The following is an 18,586-nucleotide window of genomic DNA, read 5'->3' on the forward strand; positions in this document are numbered from 1 at the left end:
AACCTTCTATTACAAATTACTTTTAGAAATGTTATTTGCATACCAAATTAGGGGGTTTCCACCATTTAAAAGTAGTCAATGATCAGAGAGCATTGTCTTTTTCAAATTGGGATGCATATGGTTTGTAAACCAAAGACTAAGGTAATATATATCCAGGAGCCGAGACCACGATTTATGCCAGGACATTGGTCCCAAGATCCAGACCCGGTGAGTTGAGGCCATGACAAGGTCCCCCTTTCCTGAGGTCAAATGACTGAAAATCCAGTGTTTCTATGTCAAATGGTTTTGTTAAATTTCAGTCTTCTGTGATGTATATAAAGTGTAATATTTGTATGAAAACTCAAAATGTAATACACACACATATATATATATATATATATCTGACATGGTACAGGTGTCTTTTTTTTAAGCACATAACCATGTTTGTGAGGTGTATACTTTTTATACTTTGTTTAAGACTACCAAGAAACACTCTGTGTGACCCTGATTTAACCCACTGCAGTAAAAGGTTATTAAAGACTGAATTTATGTGGTCTTCAGTGGCCCAACACCAAGACCACTCGATCAAGTGTCCACGGGCCCTTTCTTCAATTGTAAGAAACTCAAGTAAACAGTACAGTAGAGCACAGTACAGTATAGCACATTAAAGACACCTATGTTTCTGCCAAATATATGTAAATGTTTGGGCTCTTGGAGCATTGGAGCCCCTCTGCTGGCTACACTTTTTCCTGAAGTGTGCACTTGTCCACTATCCACATGGTGGTCCTCTGTAGCTCAGTTAGTATAGCATGGTGCATGCAACTTTAGAATGGAGATAACACTGCCGCTGCTGTATATTAGATGTTCGGTAGTGACACTTAAAAATACATGAAGATTTATCAACTTGCTAACTCATTTTCTCAAAAATGTGTGCAAACAGACTACTCACCATGTGGCCATGCTGGAGAGGGGTGCAATCCCATCACCTGGTGATATTTGTATGGGTGTGGCTTAAGGCACATTCATTCTACAGTCTTTCAATGTGTGTGTTTCGATAGTGACATCAAAAGAGGGGAGAGCATTTTTTTTTTTAAGATTTGTTAAAAACCTACAAATAAACTACAAGATGTTCTATTGAAATAATATAAATAAGTGCATAAACAATGTACTATATTATGTACAATGTACTATATACAGTATGTACAATGTTAATTTTATAATATGTTTGTTATTGCCTTGGATTGAAATAAAACATATCATGATGTAAATAAATGTCCAAAGTTTGGAGACTTAACTGTTTTTTTTAATATATATATATATATATATATAGTTTTTTGGGGTGGGACTACAATTTGCACCACTTCTGTAGAATGCCCCATGTATGGAGACAGATTCACTCCAGCGAAGACATTATCAGAGAAATTAGTAATAATAGCTGACATGTTATTTCAGAAGAGGTTGTGATTTGGATTGGCCTGCAAGCTGCTTTTTGATTGTCTGTGATTCAAAATCACCTAATGCGGAACGTCTTCACGTTTTCGCTTCTGAATCTGTCTTCGATTATCAATCAAGAGTATCTGAGCTGAGAATTAGATGAGGGTTGCATCCCAAATGGCGCCCCATTCCCTTCATAGTGCACTACTTTTGACCAGGACCCATAGGGCATTATATAGACTAGTATATAGTACACAGTGCCCTATATAGAGAATAGGGTGCCATTTACTGCATATCAAAGTGGCTCTCCGCTCCCTTTTAAGATGCATAGTTATTAGCTTGTCTGTGGAAACAATTATTTAAAAAAAAATCTTTGCTATTACATGATGCAATTTCCAATTTCTGTTTGCATCACTGGGTGAAATAAAGGCTTTGGTTAATTGGGATAACTTGCATAGACAATAACTAATCTAAGTGCTGGAAGTTTCACTCTGTTACATACATTAACATCATGTGTATTTGCATTCTGTCACTCTGACCTTGGTTCGATTTGCCCCAACTTTGTCCCAGTTCAGTCTGACATTTGGCCTAAAAGAGACCCAGGAGATCAATCGTTTCTGACTGTTTCTGCATAGTAGTCATCAATGCAATGTTCTCCTTTTTTACAACTTGCGATAAATCAATTGACAGCATGGTGATGGCTTGTACCTAAAATGTCAATAAAAAAACAACACATGGCAATTTACAGTCAATTTACATTGACATCTCAACTCAGTGAACTAAGTGGTGAATGTAACAGTGCATCAGCCTAGATGTTATTATAAGGAGTATTATACTGTCTACAGTCAGAAGCTGTCTGGAGTCAATTTGTATTGAAATATTTAATAGTATGAACTAATGAATAATATTAATGTAATATTATAAATAATATTCCAAATCCACATAAAAAAACTTGGCAGCATATTGCATATCAAAGGTTTCTAAAGACATCCCAGAGTGATGTCTTTATGCAAACTCCATGCACTTTTGTCAAACGACTTCATGTTGCCCTCAAGTGCTTTGTGGAGCAAAATTGGGGTCAAGTCGACCTACAGACATGCAAAAATGCAGTGCAAACTGGTCATGTCTTCGGGCTACGTCCCAAATGGTACCCTATTCCCAAGTAGTGCATTATGTTTGCATTGAGTAGCCTATATTATCTGGTCAGAGAAGGACATCTGTTTATGTGAGCATAACCTCTGTCGCTAACATGGCTTTTCAAGAGAATGAGCAATCTGCAGATAATTACATTTTAATGCCAACTCTTGATACATGTCCCAAACAAAACCCACCTTCGAGACAGAAACTAATTTCCCTTAAACATTGTACCATGAAACTTTTCAAACCGTTAATCAGGCTAAAATGCTCTGGGACCCTCGTTCCAAGCCTAGAGGAATATTGGGAGGTCATCTGAATATTCTTAGAATTATTTCTAAGAGTGAACAGATAGAACATTTATTGAATGACTCCAATCTTGATTTTTTTCTGTTTCTCTGAGACATGGCTGAAGAAATGTTCTCCTATTTCTGCCTTTAATGAGGAGGGGGTGGATAGCTTATGTACATGAAATATAACTTTGAATGCAATCGTATCATATGGAAACATGCCAATGACCTTGAATGTATGGAGCTGAATGTCTTCTTCCCCCTCATATGTCTCTCACTATTATTGGATTATATCGACCACCAACATCTGATATCTTGTTTTATGACCATCTAAATGCCATGCTTAAAGAACGTGATCAAAAGAAGGAGATCTTCTTCATGGGAGATTTAAATATAAACTGGAAAACAAAACTTGCAGGAAAAAACTCAAAGAGATCACAGATTATTTCAACCTGACTCAAATAATACAAGGTCCAACCAGAGTAACACAGTCATCCCAGACTCAAATTCATCTGGTGTTTACTAACAGACCTGATCGAATAACTAAGTCCACTAACTGACTAACTGGTTGGTATATCTGACCACAATGTTACATTGGTGGTTAGAAAGCAAACTAAAAAGAGATTTAAGAAACATATAAATGTGCAACAGTACGATAAAAAGAAATCCTGTAAAGTGAGCAGAGTACCGTAATTTTCGGACTATAAGCCGCTACTTTTTTCCCACGCTTTGAACCTCGCGGCTTAAACAATGACGTGGCTAATATATGGATTTTTCCCGCTTTCAAATAAAAAATAAAAAATAAACACATTCTGTGACGTGCTCAGTTTTTTGGCGGCATGAAGCTTTCATTAGACCAATAAAATTGCCGAACGGGTTAAGGTCAAACAACTTTTTGTTTACTGTTTAGATTAAATCGAGCGCGCTCAAACTTCCCATCAAATGCATATGATGCAGCTTTCAAGTTGAAGGCGATTGATCTGGCTGTTGGAAAAGGAAATAGAGCTGCTGCACGGGAGCTTGGTCTGGAGCAATGACTTTCTTGGTAGGCTACCGTTTACTGCTAATTTTTTACTACAAGCCGTATTTTGTTAAAGCCTATTTATTTTTGTTACAAGCCGTGTTTCGTTAAAGCCTATTGATTTTTGTTACAAGCCGTGTTTCGTTAAAGCCTATTTATTTTTGTTACAAGCCATGCTTCGTTAAAGCCTGTAAAGTTCATTTGTTTCAATGTACCGGTAGGCACCTGCGGCTTAGAGACATGTGCAGCTTATTTATGTTCAAAATAATACTTTAAGATGCAGCTATAAGTCAAATTGACTGGTCTGATCTGTTACACAATGAAGACCCAGAGTCTGGATACAGAACATTTCTGTAAGCTACTGACAAAGTGGATACCTCTTTTACTCTGAAATTTTAACGTAAACCAAGACGGAAAACCTCTCTACCATGGCTCAACGAGGACCTCTGGAGGCAGATGAGAGAACGGGTCCTTCCCTGAAAAAAAGCACTGAAGTCTGCTCAGAATGTTGACAGACTTATATTTACACCACTGAGAAATAAGGTGGTAAGCAATTTAAAAAAGCAAAAGCAGAGTTCTTTCTTAGAGTGATCAATTAAGCGAAAGGAAATGGCAAAGTGATTTGGGAAAATCTCAGCAAACTAACATTAAATTGAATTAAAGGTTAATGGGATTTTAATTCAAGACTCCAATTTCAAATCCACTAACTTTAACAATTTATTTGGTTGACTCTGTCAGGGAACTGACTCAAAGATTTTCAACCAAGACCACAGTTCTCACTCCCATAGATAATAATAAACCAATATTCAGAATTCCTGAAATCTCCGCGTCAGCAGTGGGCAGTATTACTAGCTTCTTCAAGAGCGCTAGAACAAAATATGTATTTGGTCTAGACACTGTATTCCTGAAGAGACACAAACATTCTCTGATTGCCCCTATTGTACATCTAGTTAATCTGTCCATCAAATATGGGTTCTTCCCCAATGCTTGAACGTCTGCTGCAGTGATACCTGTTTTAAAATCTGGTGACCCAACACTGGTGGAAAATTACCAACCTATACGCATTCTTCCAGTGCTATCAAAAGTAGCTGAAAGATGGGTGGCTGATCATCTGACTGATCACCTCATTCAGGGCAACTCCATACATCAAATGCAATTTGGATTCACAACTAACCATTCTACCGAAAGAGCCAATTGCTATTTTCTGAAATACATTCAATCTAAACTGGACATAGGTGGTGAAGTCAGCGCAGTCTTTTTGGATCTTAACAAGGCCTTTGATACTGTGAATCATGAGGTCCTCCTAGCCAAACTATCCTCCCTTAATGTGTCCACTGAAGTCATTAGTTGGATGTATTCCTATCTGACAAACAGAAGTCAAAGTGTTCGTTTGGGGGACACTCAGTCGGACTCTCTTTACTATAACATTGGGTTCCCACAAGGGTCAATATTAGGCCCCCTTCTGTTTACCATCTATATAAATGATCTCCCACTTGCTTGCCCACAAGTTAACATGCAAATGTATGTGTCACAATCTTCTTCATCAGATGATAAAGAAAAATCATTGTTGGACCAAAACACAGCAGGGTTACGTGCACTCATCTTATTTTATTGAATTGGCAAAGAAGGACAAACCAAAATAAACAATGACGAATAACAGGGCAGTAAGGCTATACCTAGTACAATCTCCCACCAACTACCAACACAAACACATACCTATATATAGGACTCTCAATCAGAGGCAACTAGGAAACACCTGCCTCCAATTGAGAGTCCAACACCCAATGACCTAAACAAAGAAATACTAATACTAGAATGAACATAGAAATACAAAACATATAACATAGCCCAAAACCCGGAAATAATAAATCAAACACCCTTCTAAACAACCAACCACCCCGAACCACATAAAACAAATACCCCCTGCCACGTCCTGACCAAACTACAATACAAATAACCCCTATTACTGGTCAGGACGTGACAGTATGCAGACGATACAGTTCTGTATGTACACTCAAAAAATAGACAACTAGTTGTAAACAAGTTAACTGAAAGCTATGGTACATGTTTCTAAATGGATGACTAATTCTTGCCTGCATTTACATATTTAAATAAGACTGTTTGTATGTACTTCTCTAAGAAATCCATTGATTCCTGCCAACGAGCTGTTCTTGTTAATGTGTCTAACTTCAGGTATCTTGGCGTCATTTTGCACTCCAACTTGACATTTAAGAAACATGTGAACAAAGGTGGTTAACACGGTCAAGTTTGGATAATCCAACTTTAGGTTTATAAGACCTTCCTCTGGAGGCCGCCAAACTATATAGGCTATGATCTTCTGACAGCACGTGCTCCAGCAGGTATATCTCTCTGGTCACCCCCAAAGCCAATTCCTCCTTTGGCCGTCTCTCCTTCCAGTTCTCTGCTGCCAATGACTGGAACGAACTACAAAAATCTCTGAAACTGGAAACACTTATCTCCCTCACTATCTTTAAGCACCAGCTGTCAGAGCAGCTCACAGATCACTGCACCTGTACATAGCCCATCTATAATTTAGCCCAAACAACTACCTCTTCCCCTACTGTATTTATTTATTTATTTATTTATTTTGCTCCTTTGCACCCCATTATTTATATTTCTACTTTGCACTTTCTTCCACTACAAATCTACCATTCCAGTGTTTTACTTGCTATATTGTATTTACTTTGCCACCATGGCCTTTTTTGCCTTTACCTCCCTTAACTCACCTCATTTGCTCACATTGTATATAGACTTCTTTTTCTACTGTATTATTGACTGTATGTTTGTTTTACTCCATGTGTAACTCTGTGTTGTTGTATGTGTCGAACTGCTTTGCTTTATCTTGGCCAGCTCGCAATTGTAAATGAGAACTTGTTCTCAACTAAAAAATATTGCCTCACATGCTGGTCCCAAGCAGGAGCTACTATTCTGAAACCAATTGAATCACTCTACAAATAAACACTTAAGATTTTTGATAACAAACCAAACAGCTACTACCATTGTCATATAATTGACAAACATAATTTATTTAGTCTGCATAGCTTTAAACATTATGTAGATGCAAGCCTTGTCTTTAAGATCCTGCATGGTCTTTCCCCTCCACCCCTATACCGGAATATCATGCTCAAGGAAAGCACCTCCAGGATAACAAGGGCAGTAACTAGAGGGGATTGCATTGTCCCTTTTCGACACAGTAAAATCGGTCAATCTGCCTTCTCTGTTAGAGCTACTATATACTGGAATGCAATGCCCATGGACTTGAGAAGCTGCACTGATTATTGTATTTTTTTTATTTAAATTGAAACATGGCTCAAATCTATCCAAACCTGTACACATGAGTTATCTGTGGTTCCTCATATGCAAGACGACAGTTGATGATAGTGTTGTTGTTGTTGTTGTTAGAATTGTTAGGTTCTAATTATTAGAGTAAGAACTCGACTGTGTCACGCTCTGACCTGAGTCGTTTTTCTCTGTTTGGTTAGGTCAGGGTGTGACATGGGGTGGGCATTCTATGTGTTGTATGTCTATGTTGTTTTTGTATTTCTTTGTTTTGGGCCGAGTATGGTTCCTAATCAGAGGCAGCTGTCTATCGTTGTCTCTGATTAGGAATCATACTTAGGCAGCCTGTTCCCCACCTGTGTTTGTGGGTTATTGTTATTTCTGTGTGTGTATGGCACAGTGCGTTACGTTTCTTGCTGCGTACCTGTTTATTGTTTGGGTTTCCTTCAATAAAGCTGTGGAATTACCGGCACGCTGCGCCTTGGCTCCTTTATGACGGGGAATTTGAAGACAGCACTCGTGACAGATGGACACTGTGAAAGCTTAAACCAAGTCTATTCTTTCCAAAGGATCGAACATATTCACACGAGCACTAGTATTTCAACCTTTCTCCTATGTTGAGTCTCCTCCTACACATCTGAACAGCCAATACATCTCTGTTGCTAGACAGAACCTTTAGTGATATCTGTTCTTCCTCACTTCATATGACCTGACCTCTGCCCCAAAGTGCTCACTCCTCCCCAACTCATGGCTGTCATGGTGACTGGTACCAGACTGTGTCTCTTCTCCTCCCAGAGGATAACTGATGGCTAACAATAACATATCCTGACATAATGTAAATGTTATACATTACCATCTCTCCCTCAGTGACATGAATATTTCCTATTCTCAGAACCCAACAGAATTATATATCATTGAATGTAATGTATTTGTATTTTGTATTGTTTTTGTGAGTATTTGTATAGTGGCTGTGTAAAGTCCCTTACCTGCCCGGGGACTACAGGAGCAAATTAGCTTTTGGCTAACCCCGACAAATTTACATGGATGTTGCATTATTGTAATATTGATGTTGATTAATGTGCATTATCCCCTATATATAAATAAATAAATAATGTAGGAAACAAGGTGCCATTTGGTATTCAGCCAAAATCTACTGGTCACCACCAAACAGTTGTTCAGCAAGACAATGTCACTGCTAGTATAATGTATGTTACAGTAATACTCTTAGTACTACTCAGTACTGTCTGTACTGTAATTATTTAGTACTACTCAGTACTGTCTGTGTCCTTTAGTGCCCAACTGAGCCAGCCTGGCAGCACATCTGGTCTGTCTGTTGAGACAGTGTTATGGATGGTAAACAGCTGTCAGCAGAAGTCCCTAGTGCATTATGTGCTAATCCACACAGTCAGCAGGAGGATCCCCTGCCAGCTTAATCTGGTCATGATCATTAGCATCGCCGGCTAGGTATCACTGGCCAGGGTAAGCTAAGGCTAGCAGCTAGCTACAGCAGTTAATACACATCTAGATGTGATGGCTAGGCTAGGGTTAAGGCTACAGCAGATGGCTACGGGTTAAGCCAGCCGTCAGTGAGTATTGCTTAGCCTTGGCGACAAATTATTTTGTCGCTAATCAAAAACATCCCAGTTGGGTGGCGATTACTCTAGCGTTCCTCCCAAAGGAGTGGACACACTATACACATGGGACAGGACACACACACACAAATACACACACACAACACACACACACACACACACACACACACACACACACACACACACACACACACACACACACACACACACACACACACACACACACACACACACACACACACACACACACAGGACAGGGCGCACATACACAGGATAGCACGCCACTTGGGTGGTTCAGTATTATGTTAGCGACCACTGCTGTTCGAGACATTTCCGAGTTGGCAGATGAATGTCATAGCAGAGCCATATTCCAGCCATAGAGGAGTAATATATCTGTGTACACAGTAGCAGCAAATCAAATCAAATTGTATTAGTCACATGCAGCGAATACAACAGGTATAGACCTTACAGTGAAATGCTCACTTACAAGCCCCTAACCAACAACGCAGTTTAATAAATACAAATAAGAAATAAAAGGAACGAGTAATTAAAGAGCAGCTGTAAAATAACAATAGCGAGACTATATACGGGGGGTACAGGTAAAGAGTCAATGTGCGGGGGAACCGGTTGGGCAAGGTAATTGAGGTAATATGTACATGTAGGTAGAGTTATTAAAATGACTATGCATAGATAATAACAGAGAGTAGCAGCTGCGTAAAAGAGGGGGGGGGCAATGCAAATAGTCTGGGTAGCCATTTGATTAGATGTTCAGGAGTCTTATGGCTTGGGGGTAGAAGCTGTTTAGAAGCCTCTTGGACCTAAACTTGGCACTCCGGTACCGCTTGCCGTGCGGTAGCAGAGAGAATAGTCTATGACTAGGGCGGCTGGAGTCTTTGACAATTTTTAGGGCCTTCCTCTGATGATGTGGACACCAAGGAACTTGAAGCTCTCAACCTGCTCTACTACAGCCCCGTCGATGAGAATGGGGTCGTGGTTGGTCCTCCTTTTCCTGTAGTCCACAATCATCTCCTTTGTCTTGATCACGTTGAGGGAGAGGTTGTTGTGCTCGCACCACACGGCCAGGTCTCTGACCTCCTCCTTAAAGGCTGTCTCGTCGTTCGTTGTTGGTGATCAGGCCTACCACTGTTGTGTCATCGGCAAACTTAATGATGGTATTGGAGTCGTGCCTGGCCATGCAGTCATGAGTGAACAGAGAGTACAGGAGGGGACTGAGCACGCACCCCTGAGGGGCCCCTGTGTTGAGGATCAGCGTGGCGGATGTGTTGTTACCTACCCTTTCCACCTGGGGGCGGCCCGTCAGGAAGTCCAGGATCCAGTTGCAGAGGGAGGTGTTCAGTCCCAGGGTCCTTAGCTTAGTGATGAGCTTTGTGGGCATGATGGTGTTGAATGCTGAGCTGGAGTCAATGAACAGCATTCTCACATTGGTGTTCCTTTTGTCCAGGTGGGAAAGGGCAGTGTGGAGTGCAATAGAGATTTCATAATCTGTGGATCTGTTGGGGCGGTATGCAAATTGGAGTGGGTCTAGGGTTTCTGGGATAATGGTGTTGATGTGAGCCATGACCAGCCTTTCAAAGCACTTCGTGGCTACCGACGTGAGTGCTACGGGTCGGTAGTCATTTAGGCAGGTTACCTTAGTGTTCTTGGGCACAGGGGCTATGCTTAAAACATGTTTGTATTACAGACTCGGACAGGGAGAGGTTGAAAATGTCAGTGAAGACACTTCCCAGTTGGTCAGCACATGCTCGCAGAATACGTCCTGGTAATCTGTCTTGTGAATGTTGACCTGCTTAAAGGTCTTACTCACATTGGCTGCGGAGAGCGTGATCACACAGTCATCCGGAACAGCTGGTGCTATCATGCATGTTTCAGTGTTATTTGCCTCGAAGCGAGTATAGAAGTAGTTTAACTCGTCTGGTAGGCACGTGTCACCGGGCAGCTCGCGGCAGTGCTTCCCTTGTAGTCTGTAATGGTTTGCAAGCCCTGCCACATCCGATGAGCGTCGGAGCCGGTGTAGTACGATTCGATCTTGGTCCTGTATTGACGCTTTGCCTGTTTGATGGTTCATCTGAGGGCATAGCGGGATTTCTTATAAGTTTCCAGGTTAGAGTCCCGCTCCTTGAAAGCGGCAGCTCTAGCCTTTAGCTCAGTGCGGATGTTGCCTGTAATCCATGGCTTCTGGTTGGGGTATGTGCGTACAGTCACTGTGGGGACGACGTCATCGATGCACTTATTGATGAAGCCAATGACTGATGTGGTGTACTCCTCGCTGCCATCGGAAGAATCCTGGAACATATTCCAGTCTGTGCTAGCAAAACAGTCCTGTAGCTTAGCATCTGCTTCATCTGACCACTTTTTTATTGAGTCACTGTTGCTTCCTGCTTTAATTTTTGCTTGTTAGCAGGAATCAGGATAGAAATATGGTCAGATTTGCCAAATGGAGGGCGAGGGAGAGCTTTGTACGCGTCTCTGTGTGTGGAGTAAAGGTGGTCTTGAGTTTTTTCCCTCTGGTTGCACATTTAACATGCTGATAGAAATTTGGTAAAACAGATTTAAGTTTCCCCGCATTAAAGTCCCCCGCCACTAGGAGCGCCGTGCAGTCTTATTGCCAGCATCGGTCTGTGGTGGTATGTAGATAGCTACGAAAAATACAGATGAAAACTGTCTAGGTAGATAGTGTGGTCTACAGCTTATCATGAGATACTTCCTTAGATATCGTGCACCAGCTGTTGTTTACAAATATGCATAGTCCGCCCCCCTTGTCTTACCAGTCGCCGCTGTTCTATCCTGCCGATACAGCGTATAACCAGCCAGCTATATGTTGATAATGTCGTCGTTCAGCCATGACTCCGTGAAGCAAAAGATATTACAGTTTGTAATGTCCCGTTGGTAGTTTAATCTTAGTCGTAGATCGTCTATTTTATTTTTCAATGATTGCGTGTTAGCTAGTAGAACGGAAGGCAGTGGGGGTTTATTCGAACGCCTACGAATTCTCAGAAGGCAGCCTGACCTCTGTCCTCTTTTTCTCCATCTACTCTTCACGCAAATTACGGGGATTTGGGCCTGTTCCCGGAAAAGCAGTATGTCCTTCACGTCGGGCTCGTTGGACTTGTTAAAGGAAAAAAAAGCTTCTGCCAGTTCGTGGTGAGTAATCACTGTTCTGATGTCCAGAGGTTATTTTCAGTCATAAGAGACAGTAGCAGCAACATTATGTACAGAAAAAGTTTTTAAAAAATAAGTTACAAACAATGCAAAAAAATGAAGAAAAAAAACACAGTTGGTTAGGAGCACGTAAAACGATAACACGGTTAAATAAAAACGGACCCATTTTTCCTGCAATTTTCCCTAATTCGGTTACGTTACCATGGCCTTTGCTTTTGCTGGCTTTTTTCCAGCTGCAATTTTAGGCACTTTCATTCCAGAAACATAGCACCCTGCATACCACTACTGGTTTCCCTCTGAAACTAAGCAGGGTCGGGCTTGGTCGGTTCCTGTATGAGAAACCAGATGTAGATAGAAGTGGTGGAAAACAATTCAAGAGTGAAAAAATGTAATGTGAAACTTCACATGTGTTTTTTGTAAGGAGAGGGCAAAGCAATTGCATAATGTAAGTCTACAAACTGCATGCAGCCTACAAGTCAGTGTCCCGACATGCATACATTCACTTTAAACTTCCCAAAAAGCACAGACTTTGAAAATGCATGGAGGGACTAAAGGAAGCCAAGCCTGTCCAAGGAAAGCTCCTTTACTGGGCCATTTGCATGCAGAAAGTTACACACCACTAGTTCCTCTGTACTAGTCCTGTGTAATTCCACATACGTGTTTCTCTTCAAGGTGAAGAGAGGAGACTGTAACTGTATGAGCCCTGAGTTAGTCAGTTCCATTGTAGTGTGATTAGATCCATGCACCTTCTGTTGGGATGTTGGGGATGATTGTACTCAGGCTATTTCCAGCTCTGCATGACACTGTGACGCCCCGCTGAACGGTGTGTGTGTGTGTGTGTGTGTGTGTGTGTGTGTGTGTGTGTGTGTGTGTGTGTGTGTGTGTGTGTGTGTGTGTGTGTGTGTGTGTGTGTGTGTGTGTGTGTGTGTGGCCCCCTGCTGATCAATATTCCCCTTCGTTCCCCTGCAGTACAAGCCCCCCTACTTTCCTCAGATCATCTCCAAACAAGAAACAAGTTGAGATGAAAACATCAAAAGAAAAGAAAACTTGTTCATGCTCTTTCTCTCTCTTCCTTATTTTTTCTCATTTTCAAATGCAGCATCTACAAACGTTGTTAGAAAAAGCTGTCTTTGTCACGAAGAAAACAATCCTAAAGTTTGAGTTGGTAGATTTCTTGGTTGCAACAAACGAAGCAAACTTTTAAGTGGATCAACGCAAAGACTAGCCCTGAGCAAGTCTCATCTGAACTCATCCAATAATACAAGTCTGCTTAGATTTCACACATTCAAAGTAGCAACGGTCATTTTATTTTACAATTCTAATAAATGCAACAGTTGAACAACGGACGAAGATACTCCAAACTTTTTGAAATTGTATAATTCATCAGATATTGACTGAATTCTAGCACATAAAACATTTCACTGGCACGGACAAAGAGTTCAGGAATTTTGGTGCGAATTCAGGTATTCAATTTATTGTCAAATTGAACTTTATTTTCTTATAATGCACTCTCTCTTATTGTATCAGGCATTTAAACAATATTTTGTGTTAAAATAAAGAAAAGTATATAGTGCATTCAGAAAGTATTCAGACACCTTTCCATTTTTCCACATTTTGTTATGGTACAGCCTTATTCTAAAATGTGTATAAATATATATATATATATATAATATCCTAATCAATCTACACACAATGCCCCATAATGACAAAGCAAAACAGGTTTTTTTTTTATTTTTTTTAGCAAATTTATAAAAAATAAAAACAGAATTACCTTATTTACATAAGAATTCAAAGCCTTTGCGATGAGACTGGAAATTGAGCTCAGGTGCATTCTGTTTCCATTGATCATCCTTGAGATGTTTCTACAACTTGATTGGAGTCCACCTGTGGTAAATTCAATTCATTGGAAAGGCACACACCTGTCTATATAAGGTCCCACAGTTGACAGTGCATGTCAGAGCAAAAACCAAGCCATGATGTCAAAGGAATTGTCTGTAGGATTGTGTCGAGCAACAGATCTGGGGAAGGGTACCAAAAAATGTCTGCAGCATTGAAGGTCCCCAAGAACACAGCGGACATCATTCTTAAATGGAAGAAGTTTGGAACCACCAAGACTTTTCCTAGAGCTGGCCGCCTGGCCAAACTGAGCAATCGGGGGAGAAGGGCCTTGGTCAGAGAGGTGACAAAGAAATCAATGGTCACTCTGACAGAGCTCCAGAGTTCCTCTGTGGAGATGGGAGAACCTTCCAGAAGGACAACCTGCAGCACTCCACCAATCAGGCCTTTATGGTAGAGTGGCCAAACGGAAGCCACTCCTAAATAAAAGACACGACAGCCCAGTTGGAGTTTGCCAAAAGGCACCTAACGGACTCGCGAACCATGAGAAACAAGATTCTCTGGTCTGATAAAACCAAGATTGAACTCTTTGGACTGAATGCCAAGCGTCACATCTGGAGGAAATCTGGCACCATCCCTACAGTGAAGCACGGTGGTGGCAGTATTATGCTGTGGGGAGGTTTTTCAGCGGCAGGGACTGGGAGACGTTCAGGTGGATAGATGAATAGAGCAAAGTACAGAGAGATCCTTGATGAAAAACTACTCCAGCACGCTCAGGATCTCAGACTGGGGTGAAGGTTCACCTTCCAACAGGACAACAACGCTAAGCACACAGCTAAGACAACACAGGAGTGGCTTCGGGATAATCTCTGAATGTCCTTGAGTGGCCCAGCCAGAGCCCAGACTTGAACCCGATTGAACATCTCTGGAGAGACCTGAAAATAGCTGTACAGCGACGCTCCCCACCCAACCTGACAGAGCTTGAGAGGATCTGGGGTCAGGAGCAATGTTCCCTCTAATTATTTTCGGCACTGAGCAAATTTCAGCTCTGCTGAGTGCAAACTTGAACGTTTTGAAAATTCTGTGCAACTTCCAGTTTACTGTGAACACTGCGGCTGTACCCACTTTAAATTACAGTTTTAACAGTGGCCAAGTAGGCTACTGTGGTTATTTCATCATACTGTGGGCCTACCAGAGTGGCCTACCATCAAAAACAATGGATAAAATGCGTCCCATAACATCCCATACTTTCTTCTCTGGAGCAGAGCGCTGTTGAAATGAGTGATAACTGGAGTGGCGTTAAGTGTTGAGGAGGATTAACTGAAGTTGAAGATTCCCGGTGTCTGTTACACCCACCATTTGGTGTGACGCAGACCTGGTGGAGAGCGTGGTGAAACAGAGAAGACACTTTCTGTACTACTGAGTTTTGACTTAAATGGGGATGTCCGATCTAATCATTCTAAATATATGAAATGCTTAAAACTCAGCAAATCTAATTGTTTAAACAATACACAGGTACTGTATACTTGTATTTATCCAAAAGTATTTCTAGTTTACAGGATGTAAGAGCCTGACTTTGTGCTTTGCTTTTCTAACAAGCAGGAGAAGGTGTGTAATTGGAGGATAAAAGTTGAGATCATGTTCTCTCACTTTACCTAATGTGCTTAATTGACCTGTCATGTTGGACTGCAGTTGTTACAGTACTGTGAATGGGCTTACAGCTAAACCATTGAACTCAGTAACTGAGTGAAGTCAACTAGCACTAAAGCATTACCATTTTACATTTAGCAGACACTCTTATCCAGAGCGACTTACAGTCCATACATTCAACTAAGGTAGGTAAATACCATGAATGGGAAATTCATGCAGTTTGTGAAAGATGTTTAAGGTGTTTCACATGACATCTTACAGACAAATGGGGTCCCCTGAAAACCATCCAATAGGAGCATATCTGGATTCTTCGGCCAGTGTGTGTGTGTGTGTGTGTGTGTGTGTGTGTGTGTGTGTGTGTGTGTGTGTGTGTGTGTGTGTGTGTGTGTGTGTGTGTGTGTGTGTGTGTGTGTGTGTGATCCCCCTACCTCCGAATGCCGGCCTCATGGTGAAATCATGATCATCTACTTTCAGAAGCTGCTCTGTCTTCAGCTTGCGATTTTTGGTCACATCTGGAGGCTTCTTTGTCAAGGAACTGGTATAAGACAACACAAGACAACATCATAATAAGTCATGACGACTGTCTGGCGGAATAATTCATTTCTAACTTGACACAAGCACATCTGGAATGAGATCAAATAAAATTCTAAATGAGTGGAGAACATCTCACTTTGGTCTCTCTGAGCCTATTAATATTGTAGCGAGTGGGTTAACCCTATTGGCGCAATGTTTAGGGTGCTTGCCTTTCAAGCCAGTTACCACACAGTTCGCTACATTGGCATCCGAAGTGGGATGGCGGACTGTGAGGCCATCCTCTGAGTAGTCAAAGCACAGGGACATGCTTTCCTCGCTATATGAGCCACTTTACAATTCCCGCTAAATGGGCTAACCCTATTTGCGCAATGCATAGGGTGTTTGCCTTTTACACCAGCGACCCGTGTTCACTTTCATGCCCTGACGTTTGCTATAACATAAAGCACAATCAAAGTGGAATGGAAATTCATGTTGCTTTGCTTTATTAAATGAAAACAGTAGCTGCAGTTCTCAACCCCAACTGGGTGACATCCAGATAACTGTGCTTCCCTCCCTGATGGCTTTGACAGGTGGCTTTGAGACACGTGGTCATGCTGATCTTATTCAAGGCACTGGCAGCCAGCTGCTAAACTGTAATTGATGAGCGGGCACAACAAGTAGGCTATACCTAGGGTCTTCCCTGGCTGTCTAGTGTCACAACCTTTTCTCACAGCGTTTCACATTATTCTGTATGTAAATCAGAGACACTCCATTTAGTATGATATGTTACGTTTCGTATCGAATGTAATCATTTGTGGATGTCCATCGCCCATTTTGTATGATATGTTATGAATTACAATTTGTATTATATGTTAATAATAGCAATACGTGTTTTATGTTACAAATTTACAAACCTTCAATATGTTACGAAAATGCAAAATGTATGATATGTTACTAATTTGCTAAACATATGATAGGTTAAGGTTAGTGTTGGGGGAAGAGTTAGCTAAAAGGGTTAAGGTTAGGTTTAGGAGAAAGGTTATCTAACATCCTAAGTAGATGCAAAGTAGCAAGTTGTTGAAAAGGTGCTAATTAGCTAAAATGCTAAAGTTGTCCATGATGAGATTTGAACTCGCAACTTTTGTGTAGCTAGACATTCGCATTATAGTTTTTGCCCCAAGTAACCATTGTCTTATGTAACCATACCAAACTTAACTGTTCATACTAAATGGAGTGTCACGGATTTACATACAGAATAATACGAAATGCTCTGAGAGCAGGTTGCGTGTCATCTACCACTGTCTGTCTGGGTCTTGTTGGATTTTCACCGCCCGTCCTTTATAATTAGTTATTGGATCTTTTTTCCATGTCCAATTTTGCCTATCAAGTTTTGTGAATTTCAATGATGAAGATGAAGAAGACACAACGGATCTTGAACCATTGCACACCAAGAACCACACCTGGGTGAGCAGTATCGGGTACAAACTTACGTGCCATGATTTGCTGTCTCTGTGCCATGCTTTGCCGTTTCCATGGTTCCCGTCCATCTCCGTACTCGGTGTCCGTGATTACGGCATTCCCCGATAACCACCAGACAGAAGAATAAAAATAGCGATTTAGTCAGATAAAGCATCGTTATGCGTGCAAGTCTAAAATTCCACAAGTGACTTCAAAAGCCTCGTTCAGTTGACCTACAGGCACACAGCTTTGTACGCATCTCCTCGCTCACGGGAAACCAAGCGTTCTGACAGGCATTGCATTGCAACTGCGATGGTTTGGTAATGTGTAGGTTGTGTTTGAATACGGCCGCTTGGGAATCTATACTCCGAGAGGATTCTTCCGATTGTCATTGGTTAGCAACTGCACAGCCGTTTTGATGCCCAGTGCCCCCAGTCACCGTTGGTCATCGTCGCAGCGAACACGCAGGCAGGGAGCTCCGGGTCTACACAGCTGTCATTTTTAACATGCTTGATAAAACCCGGGAATAAGTATGTAACCTAATAATAACACAACCTCCAATGTACGGGGGCGCAGAGAGGGATTGCTACAACTAATCTTGGTCTTAATTCGTTTTTGAGTGGAGATACTGAGGTTGCGGAATGTGTGGGTAAACATACAAACACTATTTATAGGGATAGATGAAGCCCACTTTAAGATTCTCGTTGTGCAGTACAGTTAAGCGAAAAGTGCATGCGTAGAAGAAGAAAAAAGCAGCCCAATTATGCATCACTTCTTTCCAAATTTACACAGTTCAAAGTTGCGCTGTGCTGTGCAACGGCATGGCCATTAGTATTCTCTCTGTGATTCCTCCTTCCTCTCAAGTTGAGATGATAAGGGCCATTCTCAGGGGGGACCTGGGCTCCACGCTGGGACCTGGCTCTCAGATCCGCAGGGGGGTAAGAGGTACCAGGGTCCCTGGGGTACCTCCAGGAGAAGCAGCAACATCAACAGCAGATGGCGCGCGGCTTTTTGTTAAGTGTTTTGTCGTCGCCCACTCAACTCTCACTCAGCTCCAGCCCCTGAAACGCATATTATCTGGATTTCAGTGCAATTCTTCCCGATCTGTGCTGTTTGGGATCCTTGGGACGTCCCTACCCCATTGACGTTGTCAAATAACCCTCCTGTTGTGTTCTGGTCGAATTGGACCGATTTACACG

At 41.6% G+C, this 18,586-nt stretch overlaps 1 protein-coding gene across 1 annotated transcript in view; it reads right to left on the minus strand.

The window, feature by feature from the left end:
• Positions 1-18,011, minus strand: part of LOC106602450 (gamma-aminobutyric acid receptor subunit rho-2) — a 35,446-nt gene extending 17,435 nt beyond the window's left edge. Inside the window, exons 1-2 of the mRNA XM_014195114.2 lie at positions 17,420-18,011; positions 15,845-15,951 (exon numbers count right to left, since the gene is read on the minus strand). Of these exons, the coding sequence (XP_014050589.1) occupies positions 15,845-15,951; positions 17,420-17,562 (250 nt within the window). The 5' untranslated portion in view covers positions 17,563-18,011. The remainder of the gene's footprint in view (positions 1-15,844; positions 15,952-17,419) is intronic.
• Between the last annotated feature and the right edge of the window lie 575 nt (positions 18,012-18,586).

This window comes from Salmo salar, chromosome ssa01 (assembly GCF_905237065.1).
Source record: "Salmo salar chromosome ssa01, Ssal_v3.1, whole genome shotgun sequence".
NCBI classification, from domain to species: domain Eukaryota; kingdom Metazoa; phylum Chordata; class Actinopteri; order Salmoniformes; family Salmonidae; genus Salmo; species Salmo salar.